The sequence below is a fragment of the Pelophylax lessonae genome, assembly GCF_965119305.1.
Source record: "Pelophylax lessonae genome assembly, chromosome: 4".
Taxonomy (NCBI): domain Eukaryota; kingdom Metazoa; phylum Chordata; class Amphibia; order Anura; family Ranidae; genus Pelophylax; species Pelophylax lessonae.
In genome coordinates, this window is record NC_138771.1 from 485,578,151 (window position 1) to 485,600,144 (window position 21,994).

General features: G+C 44.8%; 1 protein-coding gene across 2 annotated transcripts in view; it reads right to left on the minus strand.

Annotated features, from left to right (window-relative positions):
• Positions 1-721: 721 nt before the first annotated feature.
• Positions 722-21,994, minus strand: part of RECQL (RecQ like helicase) — a 46,519-nt gene continuing 25,246 nt past the window's right edge. The window contains exons 11-14 of one of the 2 annotated variants that reach the window (XM_082254268.1): positions 21,235-21,326; positions 14,865-15,084; positions 13,700-13,817; positions 722-946 (exon numbers count right to left, since the gene is read on the minus strand). In XM_082254268.1, coding sequence (XP_082110394.1) covers positions 779-946; positions 13,700-13,817; positions 14,865-15,084; positions 21,235-21,326 — 598 coding nt within the window. In that variant the 3' untranslated portion in view covers positions 722-778. Of the gene's footprint in view, positions 971-13,699; positions 13,818-14,864; positions 15,085-21,234; positions 21,327-21,994 lie in introns of both variants that reach the window. The other variant, XM_082254267.1, reaches the window with a different exon arrangement.

A 21,994-nucleotide genomic window follows, 5' to 3' on the forward strand; every position in this document is an offset into this window, starting at 1 on the left:
ATTTGGAAAATGTTTTTTTTTTTAAAGCTGAAATGTTTTTTTTTAACACTCAACAAAGGGAAAATAAAACACAAGGTCTCCTGCTCTTTGCATCCTCGATTCTTCGAAAAACATAATGCCCCGTACACACGTGCAGATTATCTGAAGATTTTTGTCTTCAGATTTACCTTTTCTATGTAGTGCAAGGGCCTGTCGGCTTGCATACAAATTGAAAGGGTTTAGGTTTGACCTCATATTATATGGTTTTGGTAAGTCTGCAGACAAAAGTCTTCAGATAATCTGCACGTGTGTACGGGGCATAAGTTAGATTATTCATAAATCTGCTACATTGATTCACCACGGATCATTTTTAAACATTCCAAAAACCTCCTGCAGTACCATCAAATTAGCCTCACCCACATCCTGCCATAGCAGAGGAATTTCTGATGTTCAACCGAAAACAGAGAAAAAGTCTGAGACTTGGGAAAGACAGATGACTTTCCAATAAAAAAAAAAAGAAATAGAATCGGGGCTTTTAGAAGTGAAGCTGGTAAACGTCAGGCCACAGTGTATAAAATAAATCTGTGGAATGTTGAGGAAAGAATATCACCAGAATTATGTGATTAAATCTGAACTGTTTTTTCTCCCCCAGGAGGGAAAGAAGACCTTTATCTAGGGTGCCTTTACTCTTTGTAACAGCTGATCTGGAGGACAAACTGCCTGGGCTTGTTTCAGGAAATATCCTGCAGAGTCTGCGCCATTTTTATCACAGATGGCCAATTCCCTTTAGAGGAAGATCTCAGTCAATAACAATAGCATTCTCTTTAAATAATTTGATCTTCTTGGTGACTGGGCTGTCCCCAGTATTTTGCCGTTTGCGTTCAGAGCTCCCCTTCGTGGACTGGGACTTGGAGGACTCTGGTGAACTCTTGATGGGTGTTTTGGATGAAGACGGCGGAGATTTTATCTGTGAGGAGGATGGAGATTTTATCTGTGAAGGAAATTGTAATCAGGATTCAGAAATGTGTGAGAAAACATTTAGCTCAATTTTCCTTTACAGGTATATTTTATTATAGTAAATAAGGAAAGCTGTTTTCATACAATACACAAGCAACATTATATCCTGAAACCTATGCAGTCATTTTTTCTCTTTAATTGAAAAAAAATGCAAAGATTGGATCAATTAAACCAAGTAAAAATTACCCAATACTCTGCCCATGCAAGTCAAAAGAAAACATCCACGTCATGCTGCCTGGAGTGAAGGCAACTTCTGTGTATGATAAAAGTTTCCAGTCGTATCTTACACAGGACTATGAACTCTCTGTGTGCCAGTGTGGATTAGCCAAGCCACATGCTACGCTTTGCCACTAAATGAAGTGAAGTGGTGGAGAAGCAAAGGAAAGGTATACATCGAACTTGTGGGAGGGGGAATAGGCCAAAGAGGCAAGGTGTGAACCAGAGGATTATTCAGGTTTCCACTATGGGCCTGTTCATTCAGAACTAACTTTGTCATTGCTTAAGGTAACAAAGTAATATATACAAATGCTTTTTTTGGAGGATAAACTGTCTTGCAAAAAAAAAAAAATGTATTTTCAATAGAATAAAGAGAAAAATATTTTAAAACATTTTTAAAAAGAAAACAAGTTTAAAAAAAGCAGTTTTAATGTGAATTAGAAAAGTATATATTTTCTCTAACTGGTCCAGTTAAAAACAACACGTAAATAAATGTTTTTCGTACAAAGCACTGAAATTTTTTAATTTCACAATCGTACATCACAGGACACAGGTAATAGTCATTACTACATGGGTTATGATGCCACCTTCAGGTGAATGCTCAATGGCCAGAAAAAAAATGTCAGGAGTCCCCTCCTAGCTCAGCCAAGCCTCAGGGTTGTGCTTATGTCTGAAGGAGATGAATGCTTCCCCGAGTCTCTCTTAAGATCTCTTTTTGGGGACCTTGTTTCTACATCTCCAGGCCTGTTCCTTACTCCCCTTTCCGTATCGGTCACTACAGTCAGCAGGTCGAGAGTGATTGTACCTGGACTCCACACGGCATCCCCACGTGGTGCGTCCACACTGTCCAGCGTGCACGTGCCCATGTTCCCCCTATCCCATGGCGTTTGGGCGGAGCCGACTGCAACCCATCGAGGTACATAAGGTGGGGATGATTTGTGGGTCATTCACTGCTTCACGTCTTTTTAACCACTGTGGACATTGGATATGTCTCTACACCCTATTTTTGGCAGGTATATTTCCTAGTCTCTGATCTTCACGTCGCACCGTCTTTTGATTTCACTTGTCTTGGGTTCTCAGTGTGGTCACTACCACCCCTTCTTTAATTTCACATCTTTCTTTCTCCTTGATGTATTTCTTTTCACCATTAATTCTTAATTTATATTTCACACACTCGGTCTTCGCTCCGCCTCTAATTTTGTTCTATATACTCCTTTTACTTTTCATGGTCTCCACATCCACCTCTTTATTTTTGCATGGATATCCATATATATTATATATATATATATATATATATATATATATATATATATATATATATATATATATATATATATATATATATATATATATATATATATATATATATATATATATATATATATATATTTTTTTTGGCCATTACCTACCCTATATAATTATGCAATATATACTCTTTTTTATGTTCTATGGTTTTTACAATCAAATTTATAATTTTTACTCCTATATGGATATCTATATACAAATTTACATATCTTTCCCCCTTGCTGGCCACCACTCACCTTATATAGCCATGCACTTCATTGTGATATAATTAACTTATTTTATTTCTAGATTTGGAGACAATTGGGCAGACTATCATTTTCTCATGACCCACACTCATTCCCCACCTGCTCTCCGGTGGGACTATGTTCTGGCTCCGTCCCTTCGGCTTCTGAACCGGACACATTTACGGCCGCCATGCGACAGCGCCGTCCCTACACAGATGCCTCAGTGGCGGTGTAAGTATGGTTTTTCTCCATGTGGGCTCTCTGGAGTTACCATGCATCACTTGCTACTACCCTAAATATTGCTACTCTACAATTCTTTTACATATATTAATGTTTTTCAGATCTATGCATCTACTCCTGATGAATGGGCATACTGCGACCCATGAAACGCGTTGAGTTCCAACGATGCTTTTGCCATCTGTATTAATTATTTCTACCATTACATCTACTTCCTTTGAGTTCTGATGATGCCCTTACTCATTACGCAATGTAAACCTACTACTTTTTAACATGAATACGATGTATTGTTTGATCTCTGGAAATTGTGTAATCTTTTATACATTTGTTATAGTGATAATTATATTTGTGCTATTTTTTAAATAAATATATACCTTATATTTCAAGTGACTTATGTGTGCACCTCATCTAAAGTCCCACAGGGCAACCCTTCTTTTTTGACTCCACATACAAGAGCGGGGATAGCCTGTATTGTCTGCCATGCAGTGATAGATCCTGTCGATAATGACCTTGAATGTACCACAAGATCTTTCTGGCAGAGTGCTCTACAGGTCCAGGGTAGTGATCCTACTGGAGGTGAGTCAAGTCCCTAAAGGCCATAGGGGGTGGCCTGCTGTGATGGGTGAAGCTTAGGCATATCAGGCCCTGCAGCGTGGACTAGTAAGTGCCTCTGTTTTGAGTTGTGGCAGTCCCATCTTACAGCGTTCTTTCTTCTATGTGATGTTTTAGGGCACAGGAAAGTATCAGGACATGTTTTACCCCTTTTGAGGCGATATATAGGCTGTGGCAATGTTTAAAAGGGAGTCGAGCCAGGCCACAATGTCATATTTACTTCTAAAGGGATTTACTGCCCACACTGCTTAACATCCACCCGATTTTTCTAGCCACCGTGCTTTTCATGGCCAGTAACTGGGCTAATTTCTATCCACTGGGGCACAAAGTACAGGAGCACGCATCTTTTTTTGGGGGTGCTGTTGCTTTAGTGTTTTGGAACAGGTCGACAATCCTCTCAGCTGAGTGGCTGTGTGCTGCTGAGTTACAAGCCTTTTTTATCCTCCAGCAAGCCATGTCTTCTCAAAGGCAGAGAGGTGGGGAGGACAATGGGGGGCTCCCAGATTCCTTCATCAGAAGGGAGATTCCCCCTGCAAACTTCTCTCTGCAAAGCCTCCCCCCTATGGGTTGAATTAGCCTTAAAACCTTGCCCTGATCTGGTACTTCCACTGTTTCAGGGGCAAAGTCCCCCTATTCCTTTTGTGTCAAAGGGAGGAATTCTTTGTAGCCATTTTTGTTTTTATCCCTGTCAAGCCCTCCACTGGCTTCCGCTCACCCAAAGAATTAAATTCAAAATACTTACAACATCATACAAAGCAATCCACAGCTTAGCCCCCAGCTACATCACTAGCCTAGTCTCAAAATACCAACCTAATCGCTCTCTTCATTCCTCTCAAAACCTCCTGCTCTCTAGCTCCCTCATCACCTCCTCCCATGCTCGCCTCCAGGACTTTTCCAGAGCCTCTCCAATCCTTACCCTTATCTGTCCGATTATCTCCTACTCTATTAGCTTTTAGGCGATCTCTGAAAACCCTCCTTTTCAGAGAGGCCTATCCTACCAACACCTAACAAATGTACCTCCATTTTCTCCATCAACCCATCCCCCACGGTTATTGCCTTTTGTTTCACTTGACCCTCCCTTCTAGATTGTAAGCTCTAACGAGCAGGGCCCTCTAGTTCCTCCTGTTTTGAACTGTATTGTAACTGTATTGTCTTCCCTCACATTGTAAAGCGATGCGCAAACTGTTGGCGCTATCTAAATCCTGTATAATAATAATTTATGGACTAAGATCAGTTCTCACTAGCCTGGAATGCAAAGAGTGTGTGCTCTCCTTCCACTCAACCCCTTTTGCAAAAGGATTAGACGTCAGAAGAAGTTCCTCTGGAGGAGAAGGCAGAAGTGAAAGCCATTAAGGATCAGGAATCCTCTGTAGAAGGAGTCCTCTCAGGAGGAATCTCAGGGTCCAGGCCACGGTGGTCTTCCTGGCAGATGTGTCAAACTAACCTCAAGATGTCGCTAACCCAACCACTGGCCTACTAGGCACTTTTACCCCTGATCCTGCCCAGGCCAATTTTCAGCTTTCAGCGCTGTCGTACTTTAACAATTGCGCTGTCATACACTACCCAAACAAAATTTTTTTTCACACAAATAGAACTTTCTTTTGGAGGTTTTTAACCGGTTGCCGACCGCCGCAAGTACATATACTGCGGCGGTCAGCCCCGGCAAAGTCACGTACCGGTACGTCACTCGCCTGCGAGCCAATAGGGGGTGAGCGCTCGCCGCCAGAGACGTGCTCCCGCCCCCACTCACTCATTCACGCGTGTGACCGGCGGACTCAATGTCTGCCGGTCACTCGCGATCGTCAGTTACAGAGGGAGAAAGGCAGGCAGGCAGCTAATGTAAACAAAGCCGCCTGTCACTCTCCCTTGTGTAACAGCAGAGATCATACGGTCCTGCTATGTAGGATCGTAGATCTCTGCTGTTACATGAACAGCCACCACATCCCTGCACAGTTAGAAGCAAGCCCCTAGGGACACACTTAACCCCTCCTTCTCCAATAAAGTTAACCCCTTCCCTGCCAGTGTCATTTTTACAGTAACAGTGCATATGTATAGCACTGATTACTGTAGTAATGTCACTGGTACCCCCAAAAGTGTCAAAAATGTCAGTCAAGGGTCCGATCTGTCCGCCGCAATGTCGCAGTCCCGCAAAAAAAAAAAAAAAAAAAAAAAAAAAAAAAAAAAAAAAAAAAAAAAAAAAATCGCAGATCGCCGCCATTACTCGTTTAAAAAAAAAAAACAACAAAAATGCCATACATCTTTTCCTTAGTTAGTAAACGCAATAACTTTTGCGCAAACCAATCAAAATATGCTTTTTGCGATTTTTTTTTACCAAACATATGTAGCAGAAAACAAATTGGCCTAAAATTTAAAAAAATTTTGATTTTTACATTTTTTTTGGGGGAATTTCATATATAAAATGTGAAAAATATTGTTATTTTTGCAAAATTGTCGCTCTTTTTTTGTTTATAGCGCATGATCAAAAAATGGCACAGGTGATCAAATACCACCAAAAGAAAGCTCTGTTTGTGGGAAAACTGAATTTTTGTAAAATCTTACCGTAAAATTCCTTTCTCCGAGTCCTCCGAGAGTCGCCGCCCACTCATACAGTCTTCACCAATGGTATTGACTTCCTCTCCTTAGGAGTAGCTAGGCAAAAGACTTGTTAAAACAAAAGCATTACCATAGACACACCCATGGGGCTGTTCCACTGGTCCAATACCCCTCCTGCAATAGCCATCCCAACTCAGTTTGGTATCAAAGCAGTGAAATGTACAAAAACCCCAAAAGAGGGGCGGGGGCGGCGACTATCGGAGGACTCAGAGAAAGGAATTTTACGGTAAGATTTTACAAAAATTCCGTTTTCTCTTACGTCCTCCGACAGTCGCCGCCCACTCATACAGTCTTCATCAATGGGGATGTCCCAAAGCAGTGTAGACATGAGGGGTGGGAAACTCAACCATCAGAAAAGGCAACGCAGTACCCATATCAGAGAAAGTAACCTTACAAGAACAACAAGGGAACCTTCTGGGTAACAAAGAAAGGCTCAACTGGAGCAACAACCCAGGAAAGCAAATAACCAAGGGGTAAACAACCGCAACAGCCAGGGACCCGCAATAAAATCTGGGTCCCCTACTGGACTGCCGCACAGAGAACTTTGCGGCCAAAGGAGGCATCAGCTGATGCCAGAACGTCAATTTTGTAGAATTTGGAGAAGGTGTGAACTGACGACCAAGTCACAGCCTTGCACACCTGGGCCACCAAGGCCTGATGCCGGAAAGCCCAGGACGCACTTACCAACCTAGTAGAGTGCGCCTTGACAGGGAAGGGTGGTACCCTTTCCCTCAATGAATAGGCCTGAACAATTGTCTGTCTGATGCATTTTCCAATGGTCGCCGCAGACGCAGCCATACCCTTCCGAGGTCCCTCAGGAAGGACAAAGAGGGAATCTGATTTCCGAAAGGATTCAGTCGACGACAGGTAAACCCTGATCGCCCTGACAACATCCAAAGAATGCAAAGCAATCTCCTTAGGATGCTTAGGATTCGCACAGAGTGAAGGTAAGACAATGTCCTCATTGGAGGTGAAAATCCAAAACCACCTTTGGAAGAAAGGATGGGTTTGGTCGCAAGACCACCTTATCCCTATGAACCACCAGGTAAGGGGAGCGGCAGGACAAGGCCGCCAACTCCGACACTCTGCGAGCAGAAGTGATCGCCACTAGAAAGGCAACCTTTTTAGATAGCAGAGATAAGGAAATTTCCCTGATGTTTTCAAATGGGGAACGTTGTAACACAGACAGAACCAAGTTCAAGTCTCATGGAGGCAGAGGCTCCCTTCTAGGAGGGGCCAAGTGACGCAAACCTGAATGAAGGTGCGAACCAAAGAATTAGACGCCACAGGGCACTGAAAAAGAACAGCCAGTGCAGAAACCTGCCCTTAATCATAGCCAACGCAAGGCGCTGGTCTACACCCGATTGGAGGAAAGCCAACACTCTCGCCACCGAGTATGAACGAGGAGAGAAGCCCCTGGACTCACACCAGGCAAAATAAGCTTTCCAAGTTCAGTAATAAATTTTACCAGACGAGGCTTTTCTAGCCTTGATTAGGTAGGAATGACCTCTGAGGAGAGACCACTGTCTCTCACGACCTGGCTTTCAACAGCCATGCCGTTAAAGCCAGCGACTGTAAAGCAGGATGGAAGATCGGTCCCTGAGACAGAAGATCTTCCCGCATTGGAAGCCGCCATGGAGGCTCGACGGCCAGGTGAACGATGTCCACGTACCAGGACCGACGGGGCCAGTCCGGTGCCACCAGAATCACCAGTGTTTGTTCCGAGGCCAACCTGCGAAGGAACCTGGACAACAACTGAATCGGAGGAATGGCATAGATCAGACGATACTGATGCCAAGGCACCACCAGCGCATCCGAGGCGTCTGCCAGAGGATCGCGCGTTCTTGCCACAAACCTTTCCACCTTGTGGTGTAGCCGAGACGCGAACAGATCCACATCCGGGGATCCCCACTTCGCACACAGCATCTGAAACACCTCCGGGTGCAGGGACCATTCCCCCTGGTCCAAGGTCTGGCGGCTCAGATAATCGGCCTGTCAATTCTCCACACCCGGAATGTGAACTGCCGAGATCGCCGGGACATGAGTCTCGGCCCAAGACAGAATACTGGTCACTTCCTGGGCCGCCCGGGCACTCCTGGTGCCCCCTTGGTGGTTGATGTACGCCACCGCAGTGGCATTGTCCGTCTGCACCCGCACAGGATGGCCCTGAAGACAATCCGACCAATGGAGCAGGCACAGCCTGATCGCTCTCAATTCCAAAATGTTGATCGGAAGGGAGGATTCCTCCTCCGACCAAGTGCCCTGGGCAGACAGGTTGCCCAGGACGCCACCCCAACCTGATAGGCTGGCATCCGTGGTAATCACCGTCCATAGTAACGGCCGGAAGGATTTTCCTTCTGACACAGTCGGGGACTGAAGCCACCACAAGAGATCCGTTCTGGTTTGGCGGCTCAGAGACACTCTCACGTCCAAGGACTGAGGTAGTCTGTCCCACCTGGCCAGGATCTCCGCTAGGAGAGACCGCGTATGAAACTGTGCAAACGGTATCGCCTCGAGGTCCTGAGTGACGAGGATTCGTTGTCCCTGAGGGACCTGACCTCGGATTGCAGAGTCCGGAGTTTGTCCTCCGGTAGGAATACCTTCGCTTGAGCAGAGTCCAGAACCATTCCCAAATACGGGAGACGAACCAAAGGAGACAAGGTCGACTTCTGAACGTTGATCGTCCAACCGAACTCCTGGAGCGTCTGGACCGTAGTGGACAGATCGCGCAGCAGGCTCTGACTGGCACTCGATCTTAACAGGAGATCTTCCAGATAACCCAAGACCGCAATGCCCTGTACCCGCAGCAGTCCCAGAACAGGCGCCAACACTTTGGTAAAGACCCTTGGAGCCGAAGCGAGACCGAAAGGTAACGCCACGAACTGATAGTGTTCCTCCGCGATAGCGAATCAAAGGTACCTCTGATGACCCTCGAATATGGGGATGTGTAGATACGCATCCTTCAGGTCGATAGAGGCTAAGAATTCTCCCGGGCTCAGAGAGGCCACCACCGAGCGGAGCGATTTCATGCGGAACTTTCGAACGCACACGAAGCGGTTCAGAGCTTTCAAGTCCAGAATCGGACGCACTTTGCCCTCCTTTCTGGGCACAGTAAACAGATTCAAGTAAAATCCCCGAAACCTGTCCCGATGACGCACCGGGACAATTACCCCCTGAGCGAGGAGATCCTGCACTGCTTGATGCAGGTCTTGTAACCGCCCTGGGGTCAAATGAAGATTTGAGGGAAAGAATCTGTCTGCCGGCCTTTAAAGAAATTCGATCTTGTACCCTGATCGAACGATTTTCTGATCCCACCTGTCCTGAACTCGGAGCAGCCAAGGTTGGAGGAAACCGCGCAAACGTCCCCCCACCCCTGAAATGAGTGAGAGCGCCCCTTCAGGCAGAGGCCGACTGAGCCGCCGCACCAGCTTAGCCGGATTTTTGTTTACCGGCCCAGGGCTTTCTCTGGCCACCCTGGCCCTTGAACGGTTTCCCCTTGTACTGTGACTTGAAGGCACGAAAGGAACCCTGATTAGGTTTAAAGGCAGGACCCCACTTGCCGCGGAAAAACTTGCCCATAGGATTCTGGGGCAGCAGAGTGCTCTTGCCCCCAGTGACTCCCTTAACCAATTCATCCAGGGATTCCCCAAAAAGGCGAGACCCTGCATAGGGAATGTCAGCCACCGCATTCCTAGATTTCTGGTCAGCCGACCAGCTCTTCAACCATATCAGCCAACGGTTAAGCACCGCGACACTAGACAGGCGCGCAGCCAAAGGGGCCTCATTTAAGGCCGCATCGCACAAATACATGACCCCTTGATAAATCTGGTCCACCATCTCCACAGTAGTGGGTGGGGCAGAATCAGCTACGAGGGTGTGTTTGAGCACCTTGGTCCAGTCCGCCACAGCCTGAGCCGCCATGACAGAGGCGAAAATAGGCCTGAGCATGGAACCCGCCACCACATAGGTGTGGCGGGCAAGCGATTCCAGCCTCCTATCCGTAGGATCCCTAAATACTGGAGAATCCTCGGTAGGAACCAGCATAGCCTTGTTCAATCTGGCTACAGTGTGATCCACTTGAGGAGCCACACACCAGCGTGCAACCGTAGTAGATGCAAAAGGGTAGAGAAGTTGAAACCTCTTAGGCACCGTGAAGGTGTGTTTTAAATTGCGCCATTGTTCATTCAGTGTGATGAAACGCAGCGGGGCAGGGAAAAACCTGCACCGTCTTACGGGTCCCGTGTGTACCAAAAGATGACACAATGCCCGGAGGATTGGGCTCATCCTCTAAATTTGACATCAGCACATCCATTTTGGACACCAAAGTCACCACAACAGCAGCCAAATTAGTCAGAGTAGAGGATTCAGAAGAACTTGAATCCCCTACCAAGGCTGGAGGGAATTTGCTGTCCTGAGATTCCATTGCAAACAAAAAAGTTTTTTTTTTTTTTTTTAACCACTTGCCGACCGCCGCACGACTATCTACGGCGGCGGTCAGCCCCTCACAGGCAAAGTGACGTAGGGCTACGTCACTAGCTTGTGAGGGTCTAGGGAGCGAGCGCGCGCCGCCGGAGGCGCGCTCCTGCTCCCGCGTGGTCACGGACCCCCCCGCGTGTGTGACCGGCGGACCCGATGTCCGCCGGCCACTCTGCGATCGGCGGGGGAGAGGGAGAAAGTCAGGCAGCTTGTGTACTTACCTGTACCCGATGGCGTGGGGTGCCTCATAATACACGGAAAACCGCCCACCCTCAGATGGCAGGGGAGTGCCGCCAGCCAAAAACACAGGACACCAGGAGTGCACGGACGAACCGTGCATGTGTCCGGTGAGGTAGCCACCTCACAAGGCTGCATCCCTGGGGACAGGGATGGGTCGTTTGTGAGGCCAGGGCGAACACATAGCCTATTAAACGCTCAATGGCGGGCTGGGATTCCATCTGATCCTCTGTCCTGGATAACCAGGACAACCAGTCTGATTCCCAGCTCCGCAAACTCCATCTTCATCCGAAGATCCTACTAACTAAAAGCTGACAAAATAAACCGCTAGCAATGCAAAGAAAAAAATGAAATTTTCAGAAAATTAAAGCATAAAATAGAAGAAGGCGGCTGAGACTGTAGCCCCAGCACAGGGAAGCCTGACTACTCCTGAACTAGGCAGAAGACAAACTGAGTTGGGATGGCTATTGCAGGAGGGGTATTGGACCAGTGGGACAGCCCCCATGGGTGTGTCTATGGTAATGCTTTTGTTTTAACAAGTCTTTTGCCTAGCTACTCCTAAGGAGAGGAAGTCAATACCATTGGTGAAGACTGTATGAGTGGGTGGCGACTGTCGGAGGACGTAAGAGAAAAAAGGACGTCAATTTAATTTGGGTACAGCATCGCACAACCGCGCAGTTATCCGTTAAAAGTCGCGCAGTGCCGAATCGCAAAATACCCCCTGGTCAGGAAGGGGGTAAAATCTTCCAGGGCTTAATTACCACTGGGTTTTTTATTTTTGCTAAATAAACGAATAAAGACCAAAATCATTGGGAAAAAGAAAAAATAAATGAATAAAACTCATTATTTGTTATAAAATTTTGCAAACAGGTAAATTTTCTCCTTCAGTAATGGCCACTGATAGGGGGGCACTGATTGGCAGCACTGGTGGGCACTGTTGGGATTGCACTGATAATCAGTGCCCTGATTATCAATGTACATGTCCTTTTTGCAGAAGCCTTTTGCAGAGCTGATGACCAGGCTCTGTGTACATCTGTGATCAGCTGTGATTGGACACAGCTAATCGCGTGGTAAAGACATTGCGATCACAGAGAAAGCTGCACGAGCCCTGCCACGGGAGCGCAGTGTGGCATGATCATGGCCTCCCAGAACTAGCTGGCCGAGCTGTAGCCGTCCTTCGGCTATAGCGCGTTGGCAAATGGTTAAAGGCATTGAACACTTTCAAAAGGTTGGTGTTGTTTTAACTAGGTATTATTGTAGTTCCCTGTGTCATTTGCTTCACCTTGTAATGATGGGTTTTCATGTTACTGCCGCAGTTTGTAGTGTCATGGCTGATCAATCCTTCTCTATGTCCATGTTATCATTCACCTAGCTTGTCTCCATTTACTAAAGGGACAGGCAACTTCTTGTTCCAGATCACAATCCATTCCTCACCATTTCCTGTGTCACATCAGAAATGTGGAAGCGCTAATGTAATGAGAGACTGCATGGTGATTTTTTTTTGTCAATTGCTCTGCCTTCTTGGTCTGTTTCAGGAGCAGGTCCAGGGATTGTGAGATATGCAGTTTCTTCACAGAGAGTGTTAGTTCTAAGACTACATCGGGCATAAATTAACCTGTGCAGGGTCATGCCGCATGGCTTGCGTTTGTACAAATAGAAACTACGGACACAGGAATGTGAAAAAAAAAAAAAAAAAAATACCGTATTTACAGACAGGCTTTTTTTTTTTTTTTTTTTTTTTTTTTAGGATTAATGACACCAATTCAAAAATCGAATGTTAAAGCAGTGTTCCAGCTCCTCTCCAAAAATTAAAAGTCAGCAGCTACACATACTGTAGCTGCTGACTTTTAACATTAGGACACTTACCTGTCCTGGAGTCCAGCGATGTCGGCACCGCAGCCGATGTTGCCATCGGCTGTTGGGTGCTGCCGCCACCATTGCCAGTAAGGGAACCCGGCAGTGAAACCTTGCAGGTTCACGGGCGGGTCCCTACTGCGCATGTGCGAAGCGCGCTGCGCATTCAGATTGGCTCCGCAGCGGGGGGAAGGAGGAGGGGGCCAAACTTCCAAGGGACAGCGCCATCTCCCGAAAGTGGGGAAGGGTACCTGTCAAAAACAGGTATCCCCCCCCACCCCTGAAAGGTGCCAGATGGAGCACCGGAGGGGGGGGGGGGGGGGGGAGTAAGCAAATGAGCGGAAGTTCCACTTTTGGGTGGAACTCTGCTTTAACAGCAAAGAAGATTTTGAAGTACTTTTGAATGACATTGTCAAGTCTCTGGTGGTATTTATTGTACAAATGGTTGTATGAAAAGCCACTAGTGTAAGGTCAGCTTAAAGAAACCCTTTACTTGGGGTTTACCATAGCGGACATCTTCTGAAAATGCTAATCCAATCACTGCAATAATAAGTCACTGATTTGGAAAAACATATACAAGGAGATTTGTCCTCAAGTGCTGCACACTTGATTCCAGGTCTGCAAATTTTGGAGCGAGAGAATGCCAGGCAACTAGCATTGTCAGGAGAGGTCAGCTTACTGCAGCCCCCTGTTTCCTCCAGCTTAAATTTGAGCCACTCTTACATGCCACTGCTTTCTACATACCGTATATTCCTATAGCGGTGGCATTCTTCACCTAAAATAGACAGACAATGCTAGTAATGAGCAGCCAGAATTCTCAGTGGCTATACCTGGCATCTGTTTTCTGATGTCAACCGAACAGTCACCAGGGGCCCCTTATCAGATGACTTGTTAATAAAACAGGCACCAGGGGCCCCATTATCACATACCTTGATTGAGGTCCTCATCTGGAGGTCGATGGAATGCTTTTCACTTCTAAGCAGATTGGCTTTGGGTCCTGTCTTTATGTAGGATATGGTGGCGTACGCTGTGAAGCTGAAGTCTTCCCTGCAGAAAAAAGGCAATTGATGTATGAGACTTCCCCTGACACTGAGCGCCACCCACCAGTGAAGGAGACCCAACCAGTGCTGGGAAAAGGCCTGCACCCCCCCCCCCCCATGAGCTGTGAACTACTTCAGCAGCATCTGTTGCAGATACTGCATTTTTGTGACCCCCCCCTGTCCCCGTCCCTCCTGTTGAAGCGCCCAAGGCAGGTTCCACTTCTACTAACCCCTCAACTAAACCCCCTTTCTAATGTCCCAATAAAAGCAGATGTCTCGGCCACATACACTGGCAATTGTATGTCCACATAGCATTCCAAGTAACCTCTGTACAATGTGCAATTATCTATGAATGTACTAGCACCTAGACAAACATATTGTTTATTAGTAATGGACTGTCTCTCGTTTTTACAGATTGCTAGGTATAAACCGAACATATTGTTTTACAGCTCTTTAAAGTGGACCTATCATCAGATAGATTCATAGAAAGTACATCATGCTAAGTAATGTGCACTTTCACATCCAAGTATTTATTACCATTTAAAGAATTACAGTACTCCCTCTGACAATGTTCTCATCCGTTTTTTCTCTCCAGAAGGAGGACACTATGTTTGATCAGGTATCATCCAGGATCACAATCTACTTCTTGGACTGAGTTGCCAGTTCAGATGTTCACATATGTCAGACTCAGATCAGCCCCTGCTGTAGCCTCAATTGATGACTGTGGAAATTCTTCCTCTTGCCAATCGCAGACTGATTTATCCCAACCTAGGCAAAGTCACTGGCTGGAGCTCAAAGATGGCATTTTATTGATAAAAGTTGGAGCTATTCTGAAAACGGATGCTCATGTTGTATATTGTGACAAGTCAGGTACTCATGTAGACTTGTAAAGTTAGCGACAGGTCCACTTATCAGTACACATTACACAAAAGAGGACAACATCAGGGGTTGTACATTCACATTATTCATTTCCCAAAACATCAATATTTGTGAACCTCCTACAGATGACAGAAGATGAACCCCTCTTTAATATTATAAGCTTTTTTCTCCTTACTTTATATATTTCTGTAGCAGGAGGTAGGCGATGATCCTCTCCAATTCTATACGTGGGAGCCGCGGGGGGAGGACTTGGGAGACACGCAGTTTGGCAGCTCCTTTCCCCATCCAGGCATCGATAAGCTTCAGTGGGGTGAGTTTCTCATCCATCTGATCGGCTTGTTCCAGGATCTTCATGATGTCTCTGCAGTAATCTGTCACGTCTACTTTGTCATAGGCTAGACAAAGAAAAAAAATACTCATTAGACCCCAACTTTCTCTCACAGTCATTGTTTATGTAGATGTCCCATTCCATTCAAACATGAATCTAATTTTCTTTCAGTCTGTTTTATTATGAGAAGAAAGTCAAAATACTAAAGTTTCATTGTACAATAAGGGTTGCACAGGCTGGAGCCCCAGCCAAAATACAGCATAAATACCATGTCAGTTTCATCCGGGGGGTCATTCCTCCCATCTGACCCATGCTGTGGAGACATGTATTCGGAGAAATAAACGCTTTGAATATTGAGTGCAGGCTCTCTGATCTCTGTAACCGAGATCCACTCGTTAAGATAAGAGGCCATCTGCTTTTACTTAGGAGCACCCCTTGCCACATTAGAGCACTTTTTGGCATGTGTATAGGTTGTGGAGCACCCAGCACCTTACTTTGTCACTTGTTTATGGACTTTATATTCATCATAGCATTGCACTTTTGCACAGTAACTTAATGTTTGCACTTTATTGAGCTTTTCACATGCAACAAAATTTGTCATAATCTAATTAAGGTTAAATCTATGGGAGTTCAATAGTGCACCTTGTCACTTTATTGCTTTGGTTGTACAATTATTCATTTTTTTTAATACATTAATTTGCAGTTGATTGTCACAGTGCACCATTTTGTTTTATAGCTGGATGGCCCTTTAGCCTAAATCCTGATGATCAAAGCTCATCCATTCAAACTGTAGATGAAAGAAAATAGAGTACATGCAAAAAATAAATGTTTTAATTACTGTACCTGAATTTTTAATTTTCCTGGGAGTACAGTACAGGACTGATATACCTAGACCATGGGTTATATGCTGCTACCTTAAGGTGATTGGACATCAGCTAAAAATTGCTAGGGCTGCCCCTAGAGCGTATCCATTTACCTCCGCCCACTGCAAGCTACTGTGCTGGTGCTATTCTGTGCTGAGGTGGGTCACACACAGTGAATGCATGGCTACAGGAGTTCTAGATGAATAACATGTAAATCCATGGATAGTATGTAAAGGTTACTGTTTTTCCCTAGAGGAGTGCTGTATGGTTTTCATGACCCCTGATAAAGCTAAAGTTGGCAAAACACCATCCATGAAAACCCATTGCATCAGCATTCATCCTTGGTGTAGATTAAAAATAGACAGTGAATCTTCTCAGCACCATTAGTGTTTTGAAATACTTGACATACATATGTGTATGAACTCTTTAACTTTGTTATCAAATAAATTGTAGGATTTTACAGTATGAATTGTTTGCTCCTTGTGTGGCCTTGTACAGTATGAAATTTCTTTGCTCGGTTCCCAAGTAGACTCTGACAGTCCTTTCCAATACAAACAGTGTAAGGCAATTTCCTTGTCATAATTTGAGGCAGGACAAAAAGGGAAGGGAAGATAATGTCCTCATTGAGGTAAAAAGAAGAGAGGGAACACTTCGGTAAAAAGAAAGTATTGGTCGTAAAACACCATGTGCACGTGCAAAACAAGAAATGGCTCTTTACAAGAGAGAGCTGCTAACACATACATGCGTGTATAACAGACATGATGGCAACCTTAAAGTGACATTAAGGTTATCCTTAGTCTCCAATCCAGATCCTATAATCCAAAGTTACTAGTTCATAGTCCATCTCAGGAGTGGCAGATGTCTGTCAGGAGTATGTCCGTGTAACTTTTTTTCTGAGCCAATGTGCTGCATTAAGAATCACTGGGACCCTTTCCTCCTCTATCTTGTGCAGCAGTCAAAGGGAAGATCTTTATCGGAGGAAAGGCATAAACCAGTTAGAATGGAATCCAAGGAATCAACAGAGAATCCCTGGTCTTGGCCATGAACTTGTTCAGCTTGTTCTTTGGAGGTCATAATATTCACATCTGGGTTTCCTTACATTTAAAGGATGTGAGGGTGCAGAGACCACTCTCCCAAGTCTAGGCGTTGATGTTTAGGAAATTTGCCTGCGAATTGTCCACTCCCAGAACGTGGATGGCCAAGAGATGCAAATCATGGGACTGTTAGAATTGTTTCTTTTAAGGCTGCTGAATTTCTAGTGCCCCTTGATGATTTATTTGGACCATTGCTGTGGCAACGTATGACTGTATTCGTACCGAGTGACCTTGTAGAAGGGAGGTCCAATGTTGTAGAGACAATCTGATGGCCCTCACTCCTAGAAAGTGGATAGAGGGTGTGGACCACTGCAAAGACCATGCCTCCAGGACAGTCAGGGAGTTGTAACTCAGCCAGTGACTCAGCCTGTAAGGCTCGCATCTCTCAATTCCCAATTCCAGGGCAGGATTGCAGTCTCACCATGCCAAGGAGATTATTTTTTGGCTGGACAGAAGCATTGGGCGATTGGATCTGCTTGTTCCATGTCTTGAGGTCTGGAGTTAAAAATTGGGCAAAGGGAAAAGCCTCAAACGAGGCCACCATGAGATCCAGGACCCTAACGCATAAGCAAATTGAGGAATTAAATAGTTACATTGCTGGCAAAGTTGAAGACACCAGTCTATCCAGTTCAACGTGCATGTATATAACTATTGGTTCCATATCCCTTTATAATTGGGTTCACAACGATGCACATCTAAAAGTTTTTTGAAATTGTGGACACTTCCCGCTGACAGCACCAACTGTGGATTGGAGTTCCACATCCTTATCGCTCAGATTAAAAAACCCCTTACGCAGTTTAAAGGTTAACCTGCTTCTGGTCCAACTTCATTGAGTGGCCGCATGCCTTCTTAAGCGAACAGAGACTAAATAGTTTTCTTTTTATGCTGGAATCACCATTTAGATATGTGTACATTGTGATGAGATCTACTCTTAAGCATCTCTATTCCAGGGGAGAATACACTTAAATTGACTGTAAAGTCGTTTTTTTTTTTTTCTTCAATAAAATTAATAAACATGATATACTTACCTCCTCTGTGCATTCGTTTTGCACAGAGCAGCCCGGATCCTCCCTCCCTTTGAGTGCCCCACAGCAACCAGCTTGCTATGGGGGCACCCAAGCCGAGTCACAGCTCTGTATATCCACTCAGACACGGAGCTGTGGTTCGGCCCCGTCCCCTTTTTCTCCTCATTGGCTAACTTTGATTGACAGCAGTGGGAGCCAATGGCGCTGCTGCTGTGTCTTAGCCAACGACAAGGGGAGTCCTGGACAGCTGAAACAGTCATGGACATCGCTGGATCGAAAGCTCAGGTAAGCATTGGGAGGGGGGGGGGGGGGCCCTGCTGCACACAGAAGACTTTTTATCCTAATGCATAGCATGCCTTAAGATAAAAAACCTTCTGACCCCACTGGGTTTTTTTTTTGCTAAACAAATAAAAAATAAAGAGACAATTTTGAAGAAAAAAAAAAAAAGTTTTCTCCTTCACTGATGGGCACAGATGAGGAGGCACTAATCTGCAGCACTGATGGGCAGCCTTTTTGGGCACTGATGGGCCATAGTCATTTCTTATAATTGAGGTCCTACAGCCCCATTATTAGCTTTGTTGCCATTCTCTGGACTCTCGCCAGTTCCAGCACATCCTTCCTGAGGACTGGTGACCACAACTGGATGGCATACTCAAGATTTGCCCGTACCAGAGTTTTGTAACATAGTGGAATTATAGTTTTATCTCTCTTGAGTAGATCCGCTTTTTAAGGCATGCTAATAGTATGCTAGCTTTGCTTGCTGCAGCTGGGCATTGTATGATGTTGCCAAGTCTTTGATCCATTAGGACCCGCATATCTTTTTCCATTCTCAGGTGTTTTTGTAACCCAAGTTTCTGACAGCTAGACATTTGGGAGGGAATTTTCTCTTGAGGAAGGGAGATTCTGGCTTTGGCTGTGTAGAAGATTAGATACAGGCACATCAGATGGAGTGAGGGCTGGAAAGCATACATTGAAAGTGGATTATCCAGCCAAAGGTTTGAAGGAACTGGATGGTCCTTTTGACATCAGCAGACAAGGTCTTGACTGAGAAGTCATTCAATAGGAGGTCATCCAGGTAGCCTGTGACATGAATGATCTGGGTTCATAAAAGAGTTAGTAGCGGTGCAAGCATTTTTGGGAACACTTGGGGAGCAGAGAAGAGACCCCGAATGGCCATACCACAAACTGGAAGTGCAGTCTCCCAAAGCAAAATGCAGGATGTGTTGAAGCGATTAGAAAATGGAAATATGGAGACAGGATTCTTATATGTCTACTGATGCAAGAAATTGTCCTTGTCTGAGGGAAGCAAATACAGATCTTGTGGAATGCATCCAGAATTTTGGTACACAGGAAAAAAAAAATAAAAAAAAAAACACCCGTTAACCACTTTAAGACAGGAAGGATTTGCCATATTTTGCGATTCGACACTGCGTTATTTTAACGGACAATTGCGCGGTTGTGCAACGCTGTACCCAAATAAAATGTATGTCGTTTTTTTTTCCCACAAATAGAGCTTTCTTTTGGTGGTATTTGATCACCTGTGCGATTTTTATTTTTTGCGCTATAAACAAAAAAAGAGCGACAATTTTGAAGAAAAAAAATATTTTTCACATTCTGCTATAGGACATACTCAAAAAAAAAAAAAAAATCAAAATCAAAATGTAACATTTTAGGCCAATTTGTTTGCTGCTACATATTTTTGGTAAAAAAATAAAAAATAAAATAAAAATCGCAATAAGCGTATTTTGATTGGTTTGCGCAAAAGTTATCGCATCTAACTACGGGAAAAATTTCATTTTTTTTTTTTTTTAATAGTAATGGCTGCGATTTTATGCGGGACTGCAACATTGCGGCAGACAGATCGGACCCCTAACTGACATTATTTACACTTTTGGGGGTACCAGTGACATTACTACAGTAATCAGTGCTACAAATATGCACTGTTACTGTAAAAATGACACTGGCAGGGAAGGGGTTAACAGCATAGGTGATCAAGGGGTTAAATGTGACCCTAGGGGAGTGATTCTAACTGTGGGGGGGGGGGGGGGGGCGTTGCTTCTGAGATGACCATAGAGACATGTGATCCTATATAGAAGGATCACATGAGCTGTGATAATTTCAGGTAGAAGGACGGTTTACAACAGCCGACCGCCCTTCTCTCTCTGCGTGGAGTGATCGCGGGTGTCAGGCCGCAATCGGAGCCGCCTGACAGACGCATCAGCTTCCCCGCAGATGATCAGGGGCGGGAGCGTGCCCCCGGCGGCACGCGCTCACCCCCTAGCTGCCACCAGGTGAGCAACGTACCGATACATGCTTTTGCCTGTAGGAGCCACTCTGCATAATATATATATATATATATATATATATATATATATATATATATATATATATAGTAAGTGGTCGGTAAGTGGTTAAGGAACTAGAATGCCCCCATTTGGTTTTGGGACTGAAAATAGGTTTGAATAGAAACCTTGAACTTCTGAAGTAGGTGATACAACCCACCTGCTGTGCCTGAAGTGGGTGCAAACTGGTCATTAAATCTGCCTTCTTTTGGTCTGACTGGCAGATTGTAAAGGTATAAAGTGAGGAGGGGCAGAGATTAAAATCTTAATTTTGTACCTCTTTTGAAATGATAGGTTTGGATCCAGTGGTCTGGCATGTTTTGGATCCATACTGGTGCAAATTCCAACAGATGACCCCCCCCCCTCCCCCCCACTCGGAGGTGTGCTGGTGTCCCTTCTTTGTGAGGAAGGCTTCTGGAAAGGCTTGGTGGGCAAGGGATTGTGACAAAATTAGGTGTTCAGCTTTGGTTTGGAGGTTGATACCTAGGGAGAAGAGAAAGACCCCTTTTTTTGACCAGAGGTAGAAGTAGGAGACTTAGGCTCTTTCTTATGGGGTAGGGGTATCTTTCCCAGTTACTTCCTTGAGGAATTTGTCAAAGAATTCCCCAAAGAGGCATTTGCAATCAAATGGTATGCATCAAAGACGTTTCTCACAAGCATGCACTTCCATAAAAGTTTTTTGGGCTTATGTAGTACCACCAGCGTCCACAGATGGTTAAGCAAAACAACCACCAAATAAAGCAACAATCTCCTTATTTCTCTTTCTTCAAGTATCCCCTGAGAAATGGATCCTGGAATCTGAATGCTATGGAAAACAATAATATAAGCTTGATCTGTGGCAGAGAACCAGTTGTGCATTCTAAATCGCCATATAAACATAAATTATTCCTTACTCTTGCTGGCATTGCAGTTATCACACATCTTATTGCATTGTGCAGAGTCCCAGACTTCATCAAAATGTTGAGCGATCAGGACGCGTCTGCACCTACACAAGGAAAATCACATTATTTTACATCATTCTACACTATGAAAAACATTTATAGATGGCACAAAATTCTCAAAGGATTGTTTAGTTTTAAATTATAGCTCACAAATCACTGGAAAATAAATCCACAGTTTTAATAGAGAATCATAATTTCCAATCAATATCCAACCAGAAGCTGTTCAAAATTGTGAATTGTGAATCCCAGCAGGGAGGATCCATGATCTGCACATCAGTGTTCAGCAGGTGATAAGGCCTAACGCTCATCTGTGCACAGAGGTGTATGTGCACTTTGCTTTCTGACAAAACCCTATGCAGTGCTATATGATGTTTTCATAGAAACCACATCAAAGATGCAGAAAGCAGAACTTTTACCACAATTTACAGTTGTGTATGGGGGCTCCACACCAGTCCACATGCACTCAGATCACTCCACCCTTTTCTACTTTTAACTGTGCTACTGATGAAAACTTGTTTCATGTAACTCCGTACCCATGGGGTCAAACAACATAGGCTTATATTACTTCTAATTTTGTGTACATTTTTTCATTTTCTGTCTCTGTACACTGAACTATAGCTACTGAGCAGGCCTTCCTCCTAGCAGAAGAGCTAAAAGTAAAAAAAAAAAAAAAGGGAAGGAAATGAGAGCTTCGTCTCCTGACAGGTTGTCA